The following is a 17,643-nucleotide window of genomic DNA, read 5'->3' as shown; positions in this document are numbered from 1 at the left end:
TGAACTTTGCTGCCATCTGGCGAACAAATCTATCATTATCTATGGTTAATGCGTCAACCAATAAACCAAACTGTGGGCCAGATTGTAACTAAACGTTAAATAAAGAGCTTGTTTTACCCGAGACAGCTTGTGACCTTACTAACGCTGATAGACCACTGAATCAAACTGTGTTATAGCTAACTTAGAAATCACACATAAGCTATGCATGATTTAAGTTATGCATTTAACAAAAGTTCAACCTGAATTATTTTATATTCTCATTGACTAGTAAACCCAAATAAAAACAAACAAACAAACAAAATAATACATACGTATATACATAGATACATTTTCAAAGATATCATGTGAGGCATATTTTGAATTCCTAAAGAGGGATGCCAGAAAGAAAAATGAGTGCCATTGATCCAGAGGTCTGTCAATATAAAAGTTTGTTATTTTGAGAAACACAAATGAAAAAGATGTTTTAAAAAACCTCTTTTCTTATAAATATGAAGGCACAGCTGCTCTGTATTGTAGGTCCAGGTGTAGACGACAAACCTGCTGCCAAAGAAGTTGACTGCTGAGTATCTCACACTTACGTCGTTTTGGAGATTACCTTTCATATTTTGCCATATTTTAAAAGAACAAATTTATAAAAATAATTATCTCTTCCAAATAATCATTCCAAATGTCTCTGTTTTGGTCAGGTCACCCAGCAAGCTTGTGATTGTATGATTATAGAAAATGCATTTGTTCAATATGTAGATTTTAAGTATTGTTGTTGTTTGTTCGTTTTAAACATCAGCACTACTAAAGGTGCATTGTGAAGATTTTTGTGCCTCACCTAAACCCATTTTAAACCTGCTTTTTGGTCATGTGCATCCTGTAAATTATTTTATACTGGATATGTTGTGAGTTGAAATGTTAGTCAAAGGATGATTTTAAAAACCAATAAGAGGAACTGGGTGGAGGCAAAGGCAATGATTAAATGGTTGAAGCTAAAGAAGGAAGTGCAGAGTTTAGGGAAGAGTAGACCGGAAGCGTACAGCTGAAGTGTTGAAGGAAACTGCCAAGAAGGTGTTTGTGTGTCCTCTGGACAGAGGAAGAAAGACAAGGAGGCAGGAAAGTATTCAAAGGAAGAGGTTAGCAAGAAAAAGTGGGTTAGTCTGGGAGATAAAGAGGGCATGAGGTTAGGTGTACAGCAAGATGGCAAGAATTTTAATGATAGCATGTGAGGCTGGATAGTAAGGAAGGAGAAAAGGACTTGTATCAAAAACTAAGCAGAGAGATCGAGCTGGAAAGGATGTGCAGCAGGTTAGAGTCATATAGGGTGGAGATGGAAATGTAGTAGCAAGTGAAAAGAGGATGTGTGAGAGTGTAGATGGAAGGACTACAGCATTTTTGATAAACTGATGAATGAAGAAAATGAGAGAAACAATATATGGATGGAGAAAAGTTATTAAATGAGGAAGTGCTGAGAGCTGAAACACAGTTGGTCCTGATGACATACCTGTGGAGGAGTGGAGATGTCTGGGAGAGAGGGCAGTGGACTTTTTAACCAGATTGTTTAGAACAATCTTGGTGAGTGAGAGGATGCCTGAAGAATGGAGATGAAGTGTACTGTTACTGATTTTCGAAGAACAAGGTTTATGTGCTGAGCTGTAATAACTACAGACGGATAAAGCTGATGGGCCATACAACGAAGATATGAGAAAGAGTTGTTGAAGCTAAGTCAGCAGAGGTGACTTCAAACAGTATGGCTTCAAAGCGCTACAGATGTGATGTCTGCTTTGAGAATGCTGATAGAGTATAGAGAAGATCAGGAGTTGCACTTGTGTCTTTTGGATCTAGAGAAAGCACATGATAGGGTGCCAAGAGAGGACCTCTGGTAGTGCAGGAGGGCATGTATGAAGATAGTGGTGAGTTATGTCAGGAATCTGCTCTGAGCTGCTTCTCGTTTGCAGTGGTGATGGAGGGTTGAATAGATGAGTTAAGGCGGGCGTCTCCATGATGTTTCCAGACGACATTGTGGACGTAGCGTTTTCCAGATGAAATGAATCAACTTTTTGGGATTTCCTTACCTGGATGTTTGAGCATGCATCAACACAACCATATAAGGTCATTTTCTTTTTTGGTTACTGATAGCACTATTATTACATTTATATCTTCTATTACTTTATAAAACTTAGAGGATTTTTTTTGTTTTTCTCGATTTACACTTTACACTTTATCTCTTCGGTTAATCTGAAAGGATGCAGTGAGTTATTTTTTTATACTGATAGTGGAGGACATTTTCTCCTCAACTCTCCAACTATCACAGGGATTAGTAAAACAAATGAAATCAATTTAGCATAAAAAACATCCTTGCTAAAGGGTTGAATTTTGCTGTCACACCGAGACAAATCCCGCTAGTGGAACTGATCACAGCCACAGAAACAGCAATTCAAAACAACAATATTGCAGAAGTGGAAGCAGAGCAACTACGGACGAAAGTTTCGGCCTGTCTCAGCAATGCAAAGCCCCCAGCATCCAACATCACCAGAGGAAGGCACTCACATCATTTAGTAATGACAACAACATTATCATCCTTCCGGCAGACAAGGGTAGGTGCACAGTTTTGCTAAACTAGAAAGACTATCATGAGAAAATTTTGTCACTGCTCAGTGATGAAAATACTTATGAGCCCCTGAAACAAGACCCAGGAAGTGGTTACAGGAAGAGGGTGATAGATTGTCTGAAGCATTTAGAACAAGACAAGGCTATTGACCGGACCTCATACCGCAGGCTATACCCAGGGGAATCTACACCAAGTCTGTATGGTTTACCGAAGATACATAAACAGGGTGCACCTTTAAAACTGATTGTCTGTATGATCAACTCGGTCACCTATAACATCTCCAAGTTTCTGGCTTCAATCCTCAACCCGCTGGTGGGCAGCTCTAAACACCACATCCAGAACACCCTGGATTTTGTTGAGAAGGTGAGAGATGTCATTATGGAGGCAGATGAAACCATGGTCTCGTACGACGTTACATCTCTCTTCACTTGCATCCCAGTCACAGAAGCGTTGGAGTGCATAAGAGATTACAGGATGACCCCAACCTCAGCAACAGGACCACTCTCAGCATCGACCAAGTGTGTTTGCTTTTGGAACTGTGTCTTCATTCCACTTACTTCACATACAAGGGTCAGTTCTACAGGCAGAAACATGGGTGTGCCATGGGCTCCCCAGTTTCACCCATCGTGGCCAATTTGTACATGGAAGAAGTGGAAAAGAGGGCTTTGCTATCCTACCCTGGAACACCACCAAGCCATTGGTTCAGATATGTGAATGACACCTGGGTGAAAATCAAATCTCAGGATGTACTACATTTCACGGATCACAGTAACTTGGACCAACACATCAAATTCACAATGGAGGATATGAAAAGTGGCAGGTTAGCCTTCTTAGACTGTGAGATTTCCATCAGTAATGGGGGACATCTAAAAGCTGATGTGTACCGTAAACCTACGCATACGGATCAGTATTTAAGGTTTGACTCTCATCATCCACTGGAGCATAAACTGGGTGTCATCAGGACGCTACAACACGGAGTGAACACCCTCCCCACTGACACAGTGGCCAGGGAGGCAGAAGAACAGCACATCAAGAAGGCCCTGAGTAAATGTGGTTATCCCAGCTGGACTTTTGTCAAAGCGCCTAAAGAAAGCTCCAGCTGATCCAGGAGAGAAGGACAACCGCTGCCTAAGCAGAAACCTGTAGTGATCCCATATGTGTCAGGAGTATCGGAGCAGTTGAGACGCATTTTTTCTAAACACCGGGTCTCTGTGGCTTTTAAACCCCAAAACACGCCGCGCCAAAAATTGGTCCACCCCAAGGATCGGGTCCCCCGACACAAACAGAGTAACATAGTGTACGCTGTTAAATGTCAGGAGGATTGCCAGGATTTATATATCGGGGAAACCAAACAACCCCAAACAACACAGAAGAGCTACCTCGTCAGGCCAGGACTCTGCAATCTATTTACACCTACAGGCCAGTGGACACTCTTTCAAGGATGAGGATGTACACATCCTGGACAGGGAGAAACGCTGGTTTGAGCGCGGAGTCAAGGAGGCCATTTACATGAAAAGGGAAAGACCATCTCTGAATCGAGGAGGGGGCCTAAGGGTACATCTTTCGCCATCTTACAATGCTGTGATTGCAGCCATTCCCCAACTCTCTGTGAATGGTACTCATGGCCATTGATCAGTGGTCTTTGATCAGTGGGCTTTGATCAGTGGGTTTTGGTCAGTGGCTGTTGATCAATGGTCATGAGAATTTGCATAATTATGATTAAGGAACTGACCTCCCAGCCCATTGTTCCTTCAGTGGGCTGGTTTCAGTCATTATGCAAATGTACTGTTTATAAGATTTGGGGAAACCTGCAGTCAGCTGAGACTGAAGAAGTCACTTGGATGAGTGATGAAACGTTTTTTTCCACAAAAACGCTCCGTCCAGATGAACAGAATCAACTTTTGGACATAATCCCTTAACTGATTTCAAAAATCAGTTTGGCGTGAAAATGTAAAAAACCAACAAACTTGACACACACACACACACACACACAGAGAGAGAGAGAGAGAGAGAGAGAGAGAGAGAGAGAGAGAGAGAGAGAGAGAGAGAGAGCGTCTGCTATGGTGCGTTTCTTTGTAATGGCGTTATTGAGCCACAAGGGAGCAGCAAAGAACCACACAGCAAACTTGACCTGAACCATGACAGTTACCAAGAAGAGCCAAAACGAAAAAAATAAAATAAAAATAAAACTAGTAAGGGTTTATCAGAATCAGTGAAAGCTGACGATATTCATTGTCACCACATGATGATCGGACCTGCTATGAATCAAAAGCATTTCTTCCTGTTTGTGTAATCTTAAACATCTCTCTGTACCTTTATGTTTGATGGGCCTCATTAGAGATGTAGAGGTTAGTTATGTGCCATGCGTATGACCTGTGGTGGGCAGGGGTAAAAGGCTCTCCCTCAGAGTTCCCCTCATAATGTTCTCATTGTCTGAAATTTGCTAAACATAAGCTGGGCTCAAAGACAGCATCTTAGGCAGTGAAGCTTTGGGTCCAGCATGCTTCCATTACGTCTCCTCTTATTTGATTAAATGTACTCTAACTCAGTCCAAACCCACACTATGCGTAATCTCATCGCGGATGATAAGCATGTAATAAAAAACACATTTAAGTTGAAAGGGCACCTTATGCGAATGTGTACAATTATGGATTTCCAAGTATGATCATTCGTTTAATTGTGAAGCCTTGCCAAGATGTATGTAATTGCTTGAAAGAAATATGGCTGAAATTGGATTGTTTTGAGATGTGACCTGGGATTGTGTTTGGCATCCACATAAAGGCGGGGCCAACTTCCTGTTTTGTATACGTATATTTAAACCAAATATTCACAAATCTCATTATTTAGAGGAAATTCGGAGAATATTAGAATGTGACAATGCAAAACACAGTTGTTGAAGAGCATTACAATAACAGCCCAATAACTGACTGAATCCATTTAAACGTAGGATGTGTCGTTAATCTCATGCAATTTGTATCCTAACAGGCTTCCTGAGAGTATAAATTTGAGAGCGTCCAGAAGATGTTTTGCTTTAAATAAGCTCAGTGTTTGGCATTCATATCCGCGTGGGGTTTCTATTACTGATAGTGGGCTGATGTATAACTGGCTTTCAGTGATTATGTGTCTCACACCATCCCCAGAGGTCGGCCTAAGTCTGACCATGAAGTTGGACTGATTTATTTTACAGCCTACAGTATTAGAAGAACAGGTGCTGGCCCTTAATGATCCCAGCGGGAATTTGCTTTCGTCTTTGATTAATTGGAATGTTAACAGGAGAAGAGTTATCCTAATAGCTTCTTGTTGCCAACCCTGCGGAAGTTTTTAGAGGGGCGAGAAAGGAAAGCGCTTTAAAAATAGACTCCATCAGAGCACGCTGGGAAAAGACCTGCCATTTAAATCCCGACAAAGCAATTTGCAGCTCATAATCAAGGGAACGGAAACCGTTTTTTATCGCATTTCCCTTTACAGTATAAGCTGGTCAGTTCCGCCACATCCACAGCAGAAGTTAGCGTGAGCCAAACGCTGGTAAATCTTGACCTTGTGTGTACGTTTGTTTGTTTGCTTTAACAGGTCAGCTGGAGCATAACCAGTCGTTGCTGAGAGGTGATATTCCGTCACCAAAACACGGTTATTTGATAAGAGCTCGTGATTATCACGTTGGACAGAGATTATCATACATGAAATGACAAATTAAACAGGTATATTTTTAGAGCCTCCAAAGTGAGATGAGATAATATTTAGCCCGGTGACTGCTTATTTTCAGGCGCTCTTTGTCAGCATCTCACCACCTCTCCTCTCAAAGGCTGTCAGACTCAAAGGATGGCGTGTGTGTGACATCTGAGTGGCCCCGTGGTGGCTGGAGGGTACTCAGAGGTCAGTGCGTGATGATTTTGCTCTGCAGATGGATGACTGTCTTTTCCTTGAATAGATGACACTCCTGTGTATTTATAGATATGGTATTTCTAGACATTTTGTGGACCTTTGTTGCCCAAAGGTCCAGTTAACAAACGCGCGGTTCCTATTTATAAACTGTGTATCAACACACACCATTGCAATATTTTTGGCTTAATAAAAGAATTATTATATGTCATCCATTGTTTCGTCGAGTTGTCATTAAGATAGGGATCAGCAGTCACTGAAAACATCACGTAGATCACCGTGGCAAGCTGGAGATTCACCAGAGGACGCGCTCAGAAAATAAACAACTCCAAATTCAGTAATGGCGTGGACATAGCACAGATACGTGGCAGAAAGGCTGAAACTTTGAGTTTTTCTACTCTGACAGGAGAAGACGAAAAAACGCATGCTGATTGGAACAATTGCCGGATTTTCTGCGAATCAAATCTCTGCATATTTTCCTGTTTGGAGCAGATGTATACCAAACAGTGGTGACCCCCACTCTCCTTTTCAATGGGTTCGGGGTGATGTGCGCCGCTTCTAAGTGGAAACTGTTGCTCTTCAATCTCAAACATTGACCAGAATGCCAGGAATTCAATTGTGTGCAGGCATTGGGAAACCTGCAACCTGCGTGTGACTCGACCTGCCGGGTCGCATCGCCGATGCCCCGTGGAGCATGCAGGCTGTCATACGCGGAACGACTCCAGGTACGCTCCAGTGTGTGTGTGTGTGTGTGTGTGTGTGTGTGTGTGTGTGTGTGTGTGTGTGTGTGTGTGTGTGTGTGACGGAGAAGAAGCGAGGGTCAAATGCGTTGCCTCCACAATGAGTTGACCTCATTCGTCTTGTTGATTATAATCTGTCATCTCTGAGAGCACAACAAAGGATACAATCATGGTTATTCAGAACGCGCTCTGCGGAAAAGACGCGTGAAAACAAACCGCACATTGCGCTAAACCTTTTCACCTTGTGGAGAAATAATTATGATTGACAGAAATATTCACCGATACAGAAATGCGCTCGACTCACATTTAATAATAATTAGCCAGTGTTAGTTTAATTCTGACTGCACGGTTGCTGTTGTTATTCCCCCTTAGTCACTAAAGCGTCACTTTCCAATTAAGATGATACGTGGGAGATGTGTCCATAAGGCTGTGCTCGCCATAGTTAAATCGTTGTTCTTCTTCAGGTCTCAGCAGCTCTAATGTCATTGTGAACTCTTTTATTGTTTCCGACAGCCACATATAGATATATATGGGCTGCTAACCGTGCTCTTAGTGTAAAGGCCTGAAGGAAGCTGCTCTTATATGTCTAAAAAAATTCCACCAATTCATTCATAATGAATTCGATATACTATAAACTCCCGAGGTCAGCGTAAAAGAAGACTATATTAAAGCAGGCCTGTGTCGCCTGGGCTGAACCTCGGCTGGCCTTATCTGTCTCAGCCCCCCGAGACATCCTGTATGCAGGCCCATTGTTCCCTGCCGCCCTGCTGAACTGACAACCTTTCTGCGCAACTGCACACCTGCCGCGCCCGAGTCCGCACACGTCTTTGTATATTCGCGCCTTTTATAGACGAGCTTTTTGGTCCTCAAGTTTAACTAGAAAGGTGTGTGTGTGTGTGTGTGTGTGTGTGTGTGTGTGTGTGTGTGTGTGTGTGTGTGTGTGTGTGTGTGTGTGTGAATGAGTGAGAGCGACAGAGACAAAGACAGAGACAGAGACAGCGATGTATGTTTACATATGGAAGCCTTTGGTGCAGAAAGGCTTTCGCCAATATAAAGTGTAAAAAGCAATTGTCATATAAAATAGACCTATGATAATAATAATAATAATAATAATAATAATAATAAACTTTGTTAATAAACTAAAAGTTCAACTTTCCCCTTTTTAAAAAACAAACAAACAAACGCACAAATAAATCAATAAATATATGACAAAAGCTGCTGTACTGATTGATGGATTCCAACTTTAAATCAGGAGGAGAAAGAAATAAAATAAACTCCACCTCTGGTTGGACAGTTTATGTAAAGGGTTGCATTGGTCGAAACATTATTTCTTGTTAAACCCCTGTATTTATTATTTCTGGAAGCTTGTTTAGAATACAGTTGCCTTTCAAAAGCGCCCTTATCTCCTTATTGTTTACAAAACATTAATGTGAGGAAGCTGAGAACGTACACAGCTACATTTCAGGCTTGCCTCGACGCTCCCTCTGCACACAGGAGGATGGAGAAGTGTCAGTGTTAGTCTGAGTGAGACCCGGCTGATGGCATTTTCATTCTGTGTTTCTGTTCCCGCAGTTTTTATACGAGCTTTGGGCAACAATGTTAAGAGGTTGTCTGAGCTCACTGATCCCCGACAGCTGCCTGCTGCTGAGCAAGAAGAAGAAGAAGACACGCTGTTTACAGTTGGGCCGAGTGTCAAGTCAATTTATCTGTGATTATGACTTTGTGCAGAGTCTGTCTGTTATGATGAAATGAAGTGCTGTTTTCTCGCTGGATTCTTTATGCGCTTGAATAATAAATGAAAAACAGTCATCATGCGACATGCGCTGACTTTTGTGTCTGAGGATTATAAGTGAATTATGCGCTTTATCAGCAGCCAATACCCATGGGCGAGAATTCCTTGTTTATGCAGTCCTCAAAAAAAAAAAAAAAAAAAAAAAAGAAGAAGAAAAAGCTATCGTTTGAATTTCGTTTATATACATGCAAAAAGTCTATGCGACGTTTTCTGTCAATAAATTACTTAAATTATCCATGACCCACATACATTTTGTACATATGCAATGAAATAATTGCCTACGGTTAGCTTACTTTAGCAAAATCGCTGCAGTAGAAAAAAAAAGAAAAAAGATTTTTGCGTCCTATTTCGGCGCACCTGGACGATGACCCTGTTTGACCGTCCCTGTGACGAGTAAAAGTTGGAGCGAGGTGAATGCTTGGATGCGCCTCCTGTGGTGCCCTGAAGTCATGTGTTGGGAGTTTGTCATCTTTAAATGATAGTCCAATAATTAATTTAGGAAATAATATTTTTAAATGACCTGACGATTCCTTAGTAATTCACTGTGCGTGAAAGCTATAACCTATTCGAAAGAGACACTTTATTTGCAGTGATCGATCACTCAGATGTAAACGCAGACAGCAGATAACGCCAATATGTCGATGCTTTGTGATAATAGCAGGGAAGAGGTTGAGATCAAGTTTTACCAAGAAGCTATTTCAATTTTCTTCATGGATGTTCCTCTGGGCTTCATGGAATTTTATTTTCTTTAGTTCTGCAATCTCTCAGTAAAACAAAAAGAAGGGAAGAAGGAGGAGCTGTCTGAATGTGCCCCACTTTCACCCTTCAGAGAAGACTGTCAGCAGATGTCAATATTTTGTAAACTACATTTGGGATGAATGACTTTATCTTTTTTTTTCGTCGTGTAACGTGTTACTATTACTGGTATCTATCTATCTATCTATCTATCTATCTATCTATCTATCTATCTATCTATCTATCTATCTATATACCTTAACTGATTTTATTTGTTTATTACCAATACTTATAGCTAAAAAAAATACTAAAAAACGCAAACAAACAATACACTAATGCCGTAAATCAATTCCACCATATTATCGAATTTATTATTATTATTATTATTATTATTATTATTATTATTATTATTATTATTACTACTAGCGGTAGAAGGCATTAGTAGTGTTGCTGCACTTATAGAGAAAGACTATTTAGATGTATATGTATATTTAGATATTATGATCATAAATTACGAGCGGAAATTTTCCAGTTTATGTGTGTATTTTGTTTCTTTGTCTGTTTGAAATTAACTAGTAAAAAAAGAGGACTGTTACCTACACGCAACGCCGCTGGAGATGGGAAAAATATAAAATATTAAACATGTGACATTAATTGTCCTTAGCGGGCATAAATACTAATGAATAAGTCTAAATGTGTTTTTATTGTATTGCACACAATGCAGACACTGGTCCTTAGTTGAAAGAGAAAGCTTTAACCTGGTCACACTAATATAATAAATCGATAGATTTTTTAAATGTGCATAATTTGAGCCAAACAATTCAAAAGAATGCATATTTAATTTTTTAAAGTGATACTGAGTGCGCCTATCAGCCATTTTTATGTAAGCCTATCCTCAGCCGACCCCGCGCCGCTGTTAATAGTGTTATTTTCTTTCTTGAACAAGCTGTGAAAAAACTCCTGCATCATAACCAATGTGGCACTTTCATGTCGTGTTAGGTTCACAGATTTGTTTATTACTGATTGCTCGCCTACTGCCAGCAGTGGTTACTATAATAGCCTAAAGCATACAACAGATTATTTCATGACCACTTAATTATTTAAGAAATACAACTTTATTAAGAAATTGACAAACCTAAAAAAAAAAAGGGAAAGTGCTAATTAAAATGAAACATGGCCCCAACATTAATGAAACATAACTAATCACATTTATATATATATATAAAAACGATATTTAGAAAGAACAAAATCTGACACTGGCTGGCGTCATTTTGGAATTTACATCAGACATACATGTAATCAAAAAGTATGAAAAGCCCTGAATTGTTTTTTTTTTCTTTTGGTAGTTTGCTGGATCTCTACCCACACCTTTTAAACCTAACAAAGTATCCAACTATAGCAGGAGGTGAAGTATCACCGTGCAGGCCTTTCTCGGTGCAGCTTACTAAGAAAGCCAAAATTAGCTCTGATTTAATCACACATTAAAACTCTGACTTCATTAGGACGTCTTTCGGCAGTAAGCCGAAGGAAAGCTGAGATAAATCATTACGCACACCAAAAATACAACTGGACCGATGTCAGCAATGTCTATCCATTCAAAATAATCAGTTTTTCATTTCACAATTTTGATTTTACAATACCGAGTTATGGCCATCAGTCCAAGTGTAATACAGGCGCACGAAATGGCTCCCAGAGGTTGTGCTACCTGATGAATGAGCAACCGATGACTCCTTTACCTCCTGTTTCCATTTCATAAAACTTTCTCAGCATCACCTCGTGCATGCTTGGAACTGAAGAGATCTGAGTCAGAGTGGTCTCTTCAAAATACTGTCGGCTCTGTTTTGAAATCACAGGAATTACCTCTCTGTCTCTCTCTCCCAGAGTCTTCATTTTTGCACGGACCAGTTGGTAAACTTCAAATATCAATCCTCGTGTGTAACGCCGAGTGTTTGGTCTCGTGTTCCCAGTATGAGCAGTGCATCATGGAGAGCTCCGCGGGCTGGCGGGAGCACGCGAACTGAAGGCCGGCTCCGTTACTGGAGGAGACCGGAGGTGGTGCCGCGGTGGCAGGGCTCAGCTGCTGGGTATGATGGGGATGGTGATGGTGACTCATGCCGTTGTAAGAGTTCACCATGCTGGGGAGCGCCATGCTCTGCACCCGGGAGTAAGGGTTATATGATGAGGGAGCTGACAGCCCCTTGACGTTCACCGGACTCACGTTGCCGCTGGCCATCTGACAGGACGTGTAGGGCATCGGAGTGGGCGGCTGGCCCAACGACCAGGAGTTGTTCATAAAGCTAGACTGCAGGTACTTGGGTGGAGAAAGGTAGCCATAGCTGTCCCCTCCGAACAAGGCCTTCCCCGGCTGGAAGTGCGTTGGTGGGGGTCTGAAAGGCCGCTTCATCCTGCGGCGTCGCCTGTAGTTCCCCTTCTCGAACATGTCCTCACAGGCTGGGTCGAGGGTCCAGTAATTCCCCTTTCTCTCGCCGCCGCCCTCCCGCGGCACCTTTATGAAGCATTCGTTAAGACTCAGGTTGTGTCTGATGCTGTTCTGCCAACCTTTCTTGTTCTTCTCGTAGAAGGGGAATTTGGTGATTATATACTGGTATATGCCGGACAGCGTGAGGCGCTTCTCGGAGCTCTCCCGGATAGCCATGGCAATGAGAGCGACATAGGAGTACGGCGGTTTCTGGGACGGATCCGGCTTCTCAGAGACTTTGTCCTGAACCGGCTCCTCTTTTGGGCGCTCTTTCTCCTTGGTCGTGTTGGTGTCGTGGATCATTAGGGCCATTGCGTCATCCTCCGGGTTTTGGTAAGTGGCCATCATTGCGCACACACCAAAACAAACAAGTCCAGTCTAAACTTTTAAAAAGAACACCTTTCTGACGCTTCTGTCTCGATCGGTGAAATGCTGCGCTGCAGAATCTCAGGATGCACCAGTGAGTCGAAAACTGTCCTCCAAATTGCGCACGGAGAAATCTTAATTGTAATTTTGCGGATCAGTACGTGACATGCACCAGACCTTCCTCTCTCTTCAGCTGAGATTTTTCTAAGCTGTTTTCTGATGGACGCGCAACCCAAGTTTTGGACTGTGAGTCAGTAAGGCCAGCCCTTTTCCCTTTTTTTCAGGGCCGCTGACAGGCTGCTTTCGCTCTAATGCTCTACACCGAGCGACGTAGTGCTTTGTGATTTGTGCGTATTTTAGTTCCGCCTTCCGTGGTTCCAGTCAATGAAAAAAAAGAGCTCTTCTTCACTTGTTGAAAATTGTATTAATCAGAAACGGGTTCAAAATACTAGTAATAATATGCGCGATAAACACCTATTTACAGTAAAATGTAGGCATAAAACACTGTAGGAAAACTGAAGCTGTTAGTGCGTAATGAAAATAAAAATACAGGTATTCGTTGAAAGAATGCAATTATGCTTATAGCTAGTGAATTCGTTGCTCAAAATATTATATTAACATGACTGACTCTGCTGTTTGAGTCAGAAAGGAAGCAAGCTTTTCAGAAAAAGGGGTGGAAAATATTAATAATAACAATAACAAAAACAGATAAAGAAATGTCCCGAAGTATGTCTTTGCGCAAAACAACCCCAAAATTAAATATTTGGAACAAACGTATTCCAAATTTCAAAGTAATTCTGTTTAATATATCTATATTTTTCTACGTTTGAATGTGAAATATAAAATTTCACTTCTTCTAGTAAATTCAATATATAGTCCAAAATATATAATGTAGTCCACACATTCTCACCAGAGTCATGCATATTTGTAAACGGCTGTAGAGTTCACATAATTCTTACAAAATCCGGATAGCTAGTGGTGCTTAATTAGCTCACCGCGGAGAGGGAAGTGCGTGGTGAAGTATACATTTCTCTGGCCACCCATGAGGGTCCCCTCGGCTTTCTCTGGGAGTGTATTTCCGTGCTTTGGGAGTCTTTGCAGGTGGAGCAGCATTGCCATGTGTGTCATCACCCTGCACCCAGTCTGCAGCCAGTCTGCAGCAGCTGAACCGCGCTGAGAGCCAACCATCTCTCAACATGCAATTACCGCCGACTCACACTTTCGAGCGTTACGACGCGTTGTTATTTCTTGTTCCAATGTCTTTTTCACGTGTTTACGACGGACAGCACTTCCCGATAATCTCTGCACCGCCAATACAGGTTTACTTTGCAAGTATATGGCTTGGTTAAAACATGACATCATCATGTTAATTAATACAAATATTATTTAAGAGAATACACTAAGAAGTCCTACTTACCTGTCCGTAAAACTGTAAAATCATTAAAAAAATACTTATGCAAAGAAACGGCCCCAAATGATAAAAATCAACCCTGTCTCAGAGAAATCACTTTTGAATTTGAAATATCAAAGGCTAAATGCTTATAAATGGACGTTAAGTTACACTTTAAAAAATTATAGGTTTATTCCCATTGCACTTGAAGGCACATTGCCTTGTGCTCATTTATACAGGGCATCTATATGTGGAGTGGTTTGCGTTTGTGCAAATAAAGTAGAAATCACAAAAATAAACCCTTTGTCCCAGTCGTTAAATGTTTAGGTTTACCTCGCGATTCCATGACTTGTTTAGTCTTCCTTTATTGTTCCACATTATTCTTCTGTTTTCTGCTTCTGCACTCAAAAAAACAAAAAAACAAAACAAAACAAAAAATAGACCGGGGGGGGGGGGGGGGGGGGGGTAAAATCGTTCATATATATATATATACATAATTGGAAATGAAGAAGCATTGCAAAATATAGCCCATCCCTTTTAATTATGTATTGTAGTCCTCTAACCCTTTCAAACTTCCCCGGTGGCCCCCGTGCAGCACCCGTAAAACCCTGTATCTCACCGCTTTTAGGCTAAAATACTAAATAGCAAAACTTAATCAGCAATTTCTTTCAAAACGGGTGTGCTTATTTAAATATAGCCTTTTGATAAGGTAATTCCAGAGTCTGTAATCTTTGTAATCTATGACGTCTTGAAAATAATAATAATAATAAAATGTTACAATCTATAATAAAGGTCAGCTGCTGTCTCAAAATAATTAGCCTGCTTTATTTGTGTCACCTAAACGACCCCACGTAACCCCGTTAGGTTCCGGTTCAGGTAGTCTAGCTCTAAATGTTTTTTTTCTTCTCTCTCTGTGCTGTAAGAGGACTTACTTGACACTTGTCTCTTCAGGTTCAAGCCGCTGGTCTTAGGGCAATTTTATTATTATGCTCCGTCTCTCTCCATTAGGCTACCTGTAACCTAATAGAGGAATGGTTTGTTGCGCGACACGCACGCGCTTCATGTCACATAACAAAGCTGTAAACAGCATGTCGACAATCCGTAAACAAAACAAGGACCCTGAAACCTGAACTGTAGTAGTTACAGGCTTCAGGACAGCCCTGAGGAATGTTAATGTGAGAGCACAGCCTGTTTTTAAGGTAACTTTGACATACAATAAAAACAAATAGACTATAAATAACCTCCTTGTAGACTGAGAAAATAGAAAAAATAATAAAAGGGTGTATAACTGAAGCGTAACAATGATTTTTTTAAATGTCTTCCATCTATTTGAAGTTTTCTTCTCTGCACCTTAGCAGTTATCAAAAACTGTGCTTTGAAAAAACCCCACGAATAAAAATCCACCTCACAAACGCTTTTTTGTTGTTTCGGATTATTTCTGCCTGTTTTTAATAATACCAGATATGAGTACTATCCCTGCACATTTTCTGGATCCGACGGGCGAGATAGCGGCGTGCACTCCTGAGACTCAAAAGGCTGTCACAGAGAGACAAGAGGAGTCCGTGTCTTCTTCCTAGATAAATACACATCCTCCAAAAGTCTTCTCAAGTTATCGCTTGATCCCAGACACCTCGTGGAAAAACTTCCCAATAACAAAGCCTCCAACTCCCCGGCCCACCACCCACACACAGTCCGATAGACTTCCATAACTTCTAAAAAATATTTCATTTATATTCACCTAAAGTTAGGAGCATGTTTAGTATGTGTATTACAAGCCCGCGATAAAGATTTTAGTCCATAGCAATTTAGTCCATCTTCCTGATGACTACAGACATGATCCAAATCACAATAATTCTAAAACAATCAGTGTTTAAATGTTTTGCTCTTTTAAGTTACTTTTACTTTAGTTTACTTTTTATGATAGACTCGCAGCCACAACTTATTTTCCACATATGTACAACACCTAGGCCATAGTTTTCCTATAATGTGAGCGTGAGGCAGGCCTCCAGTGAGCTGAGGAGCCATCATTGTAACGGGCCTCAATCTAATTTGAAAGAGTGGAATTCCTGTTCTCTCGCACTTCCTGCACTCGCAGGTCTGGGACTAGGATGTTTATAATTGCGCATGCGGGTGGAATGTGGCGAACGGAACCACCAGGTCAGGTCGGGACCGGAGAGCAACCGACCGGACTGGAGACGACCAGCCGGCTTCTGACAACAGGCAGGAGCAAAAGCAGTGCGTTTTCACAACATTATTATTATTATTATTATTATTATTATTATTATTATTATTATTATTATTATTAGTAGTAGTAGTAGTAGGATAAAAGTAATTTCTTCTAATTTATTAATTTAATCTTAACTGTTATGGCGTCATCATCATCAATAACAATAATAATTATATAATAATTGTTGTTGATGATAACGTTATTATCACAGTTATGATTAAATGAATACATTATTATTATTATTATGATCTTAGTTTTATTTTGAATTATTTTGAACCATGACTCTTATTGTTAAAATGGTCTATTCTTATTTATTAAGCCTTTTTAAAATGTCCCACTTTTTTTTTTTTTTTACTATCCCTTTCTCCAGTATAGTTTTAAACCATCCTACATTCCCTTTCCCCCCCCAAGGGAGCCTCTGCTTTTTAAAAATAATAGCGCAGTGACAGATTAAGCTGTGCTCTGTGCCCTTTGTGTGCATATGTATTTTGATATGGGTGAATGAAAAAAACACAGCCTTCAAGCACTAGCAAATGAAAGCATGTTATTCTGTTTCATAAAATTGAGAATTTAAGGTGAAAAATCGCCAAAATAAAGCTTATGAAGGGTTTTTTTTAATCTTGCTTAACACTGTCAGGGACTCTTTATATCTATAGGAAGAAAAAACAAGTGAAATACACATGATAATATTTGACTTAATGTGTTATTTACAGTTATTATAATTAAAATGTGGTTAATAATCTTATCTGAGGTCAGAGGTTCTTGTCTTCCATAAGCAGTGGTGCATCTGTCCTGGACAGCTGTTGGGAGAGACAGCTCTCACTGCTTGTCCTAGTTTGATCTTACTGGGCTGGTTTCTGGTTCATTTGCATCTGGCTCGCCTGCATTATTAAACATCAACAACACGCCGCCGCTCTTGAATGGAATCCTTATGAGGTGCAGGAAAGAGAGGGGAGGGGCGGGGGTGGGTTGAGGGACAGAGGGAAGAGATGAAGAGGAAGGAGAAGGATGTACCCTCAGCCCTCATGTGGCGTCCCCAACATGGCTCTTGTTCCTCTCAGAAAGAAGAGCGTGAGATAGAGCAAATAAACACTGACCACCAGAATCTCCCCCTGCATCTCCTTTTGCATCCCTGCCCGCATGGGTTAATGTTTGAGTGTGGAATGCAAAGAGGCTGCGTGCAGATATATGCATGCACCATACTCTTATTTTTGAGGTGTCAGATGTGTACTCACGAGTTTGCACAAAATGGAAACGACTTATTGTGGGTGTCACTCTGCAGAAGGTTTGAGAGACACTTCCCCTCTTTGTACAATCCATCCCCTCACTTTGAAACATTCAGACAATTATATGAGAGCATCCCGCATCCCCACTCATGACCGTACATTGCCCTTCATCAGACTCAGTCAGCAGTTCTTTTCTAAACATAAGTCTGTGGG

At 40.9% G+C, this 17,643-nt stretch overlaps 1 protein-coding gene across 1 annotated transcript; it reads right to left on the bottom strand.

The window, feature by feature from the left end:
- Window positions 1-10,800: 10,800 nt before the first annotated feature.
- foxl2a (forkhead box L2a) lies at window positions 10,801-12,594 on the bottom strand. The gene has a single exon (XM_063493865.1). The coding sequence runs from the start codon at window positions 12,567-12,569 to the stop codon at window positions 11,658-11,660; it is 912 nt and encodes a 303-aa protein (XP_063349935.1). The 5' UTR covers window positions 12,570-12,594; the 3' UTR covers window positions 10,801-11,657.
- Between the last annotated feature and the right edge of the window lie 5,049 nt (window positions 12,595-17,643).

The sequence above is a fragment of the Pelmatolapia mariae genome, linkage group LG14, assembly GCF_036321145.2.
Source record: "Pelmatolapia mariae isolate MD_Pm_ZW linkage group LG14, Pm_UMD_F_2, whole genome shotgun sequence".
Taxonomy (NCBI): domain Eukaryota; kingdom Metazoa; phylum Chordata; class Actinopteri; order Cichliformes; family Cichlidae; genus Pelmatolapia; species Pelmatolapia mariae.
This window is presented reverse-complemented; position numbering and strand designations above follow the sequence as displayed.

Bases quoted from the DNA above. Each gene is read 5' to 3' on its own strand.
- foxl2a (XM_063493865.1), bottom strand. From the start codon at position 12,569: ATGATGGCCACTTACCAAAACCCGGAGGATGACGCAATGGCCCTAATG.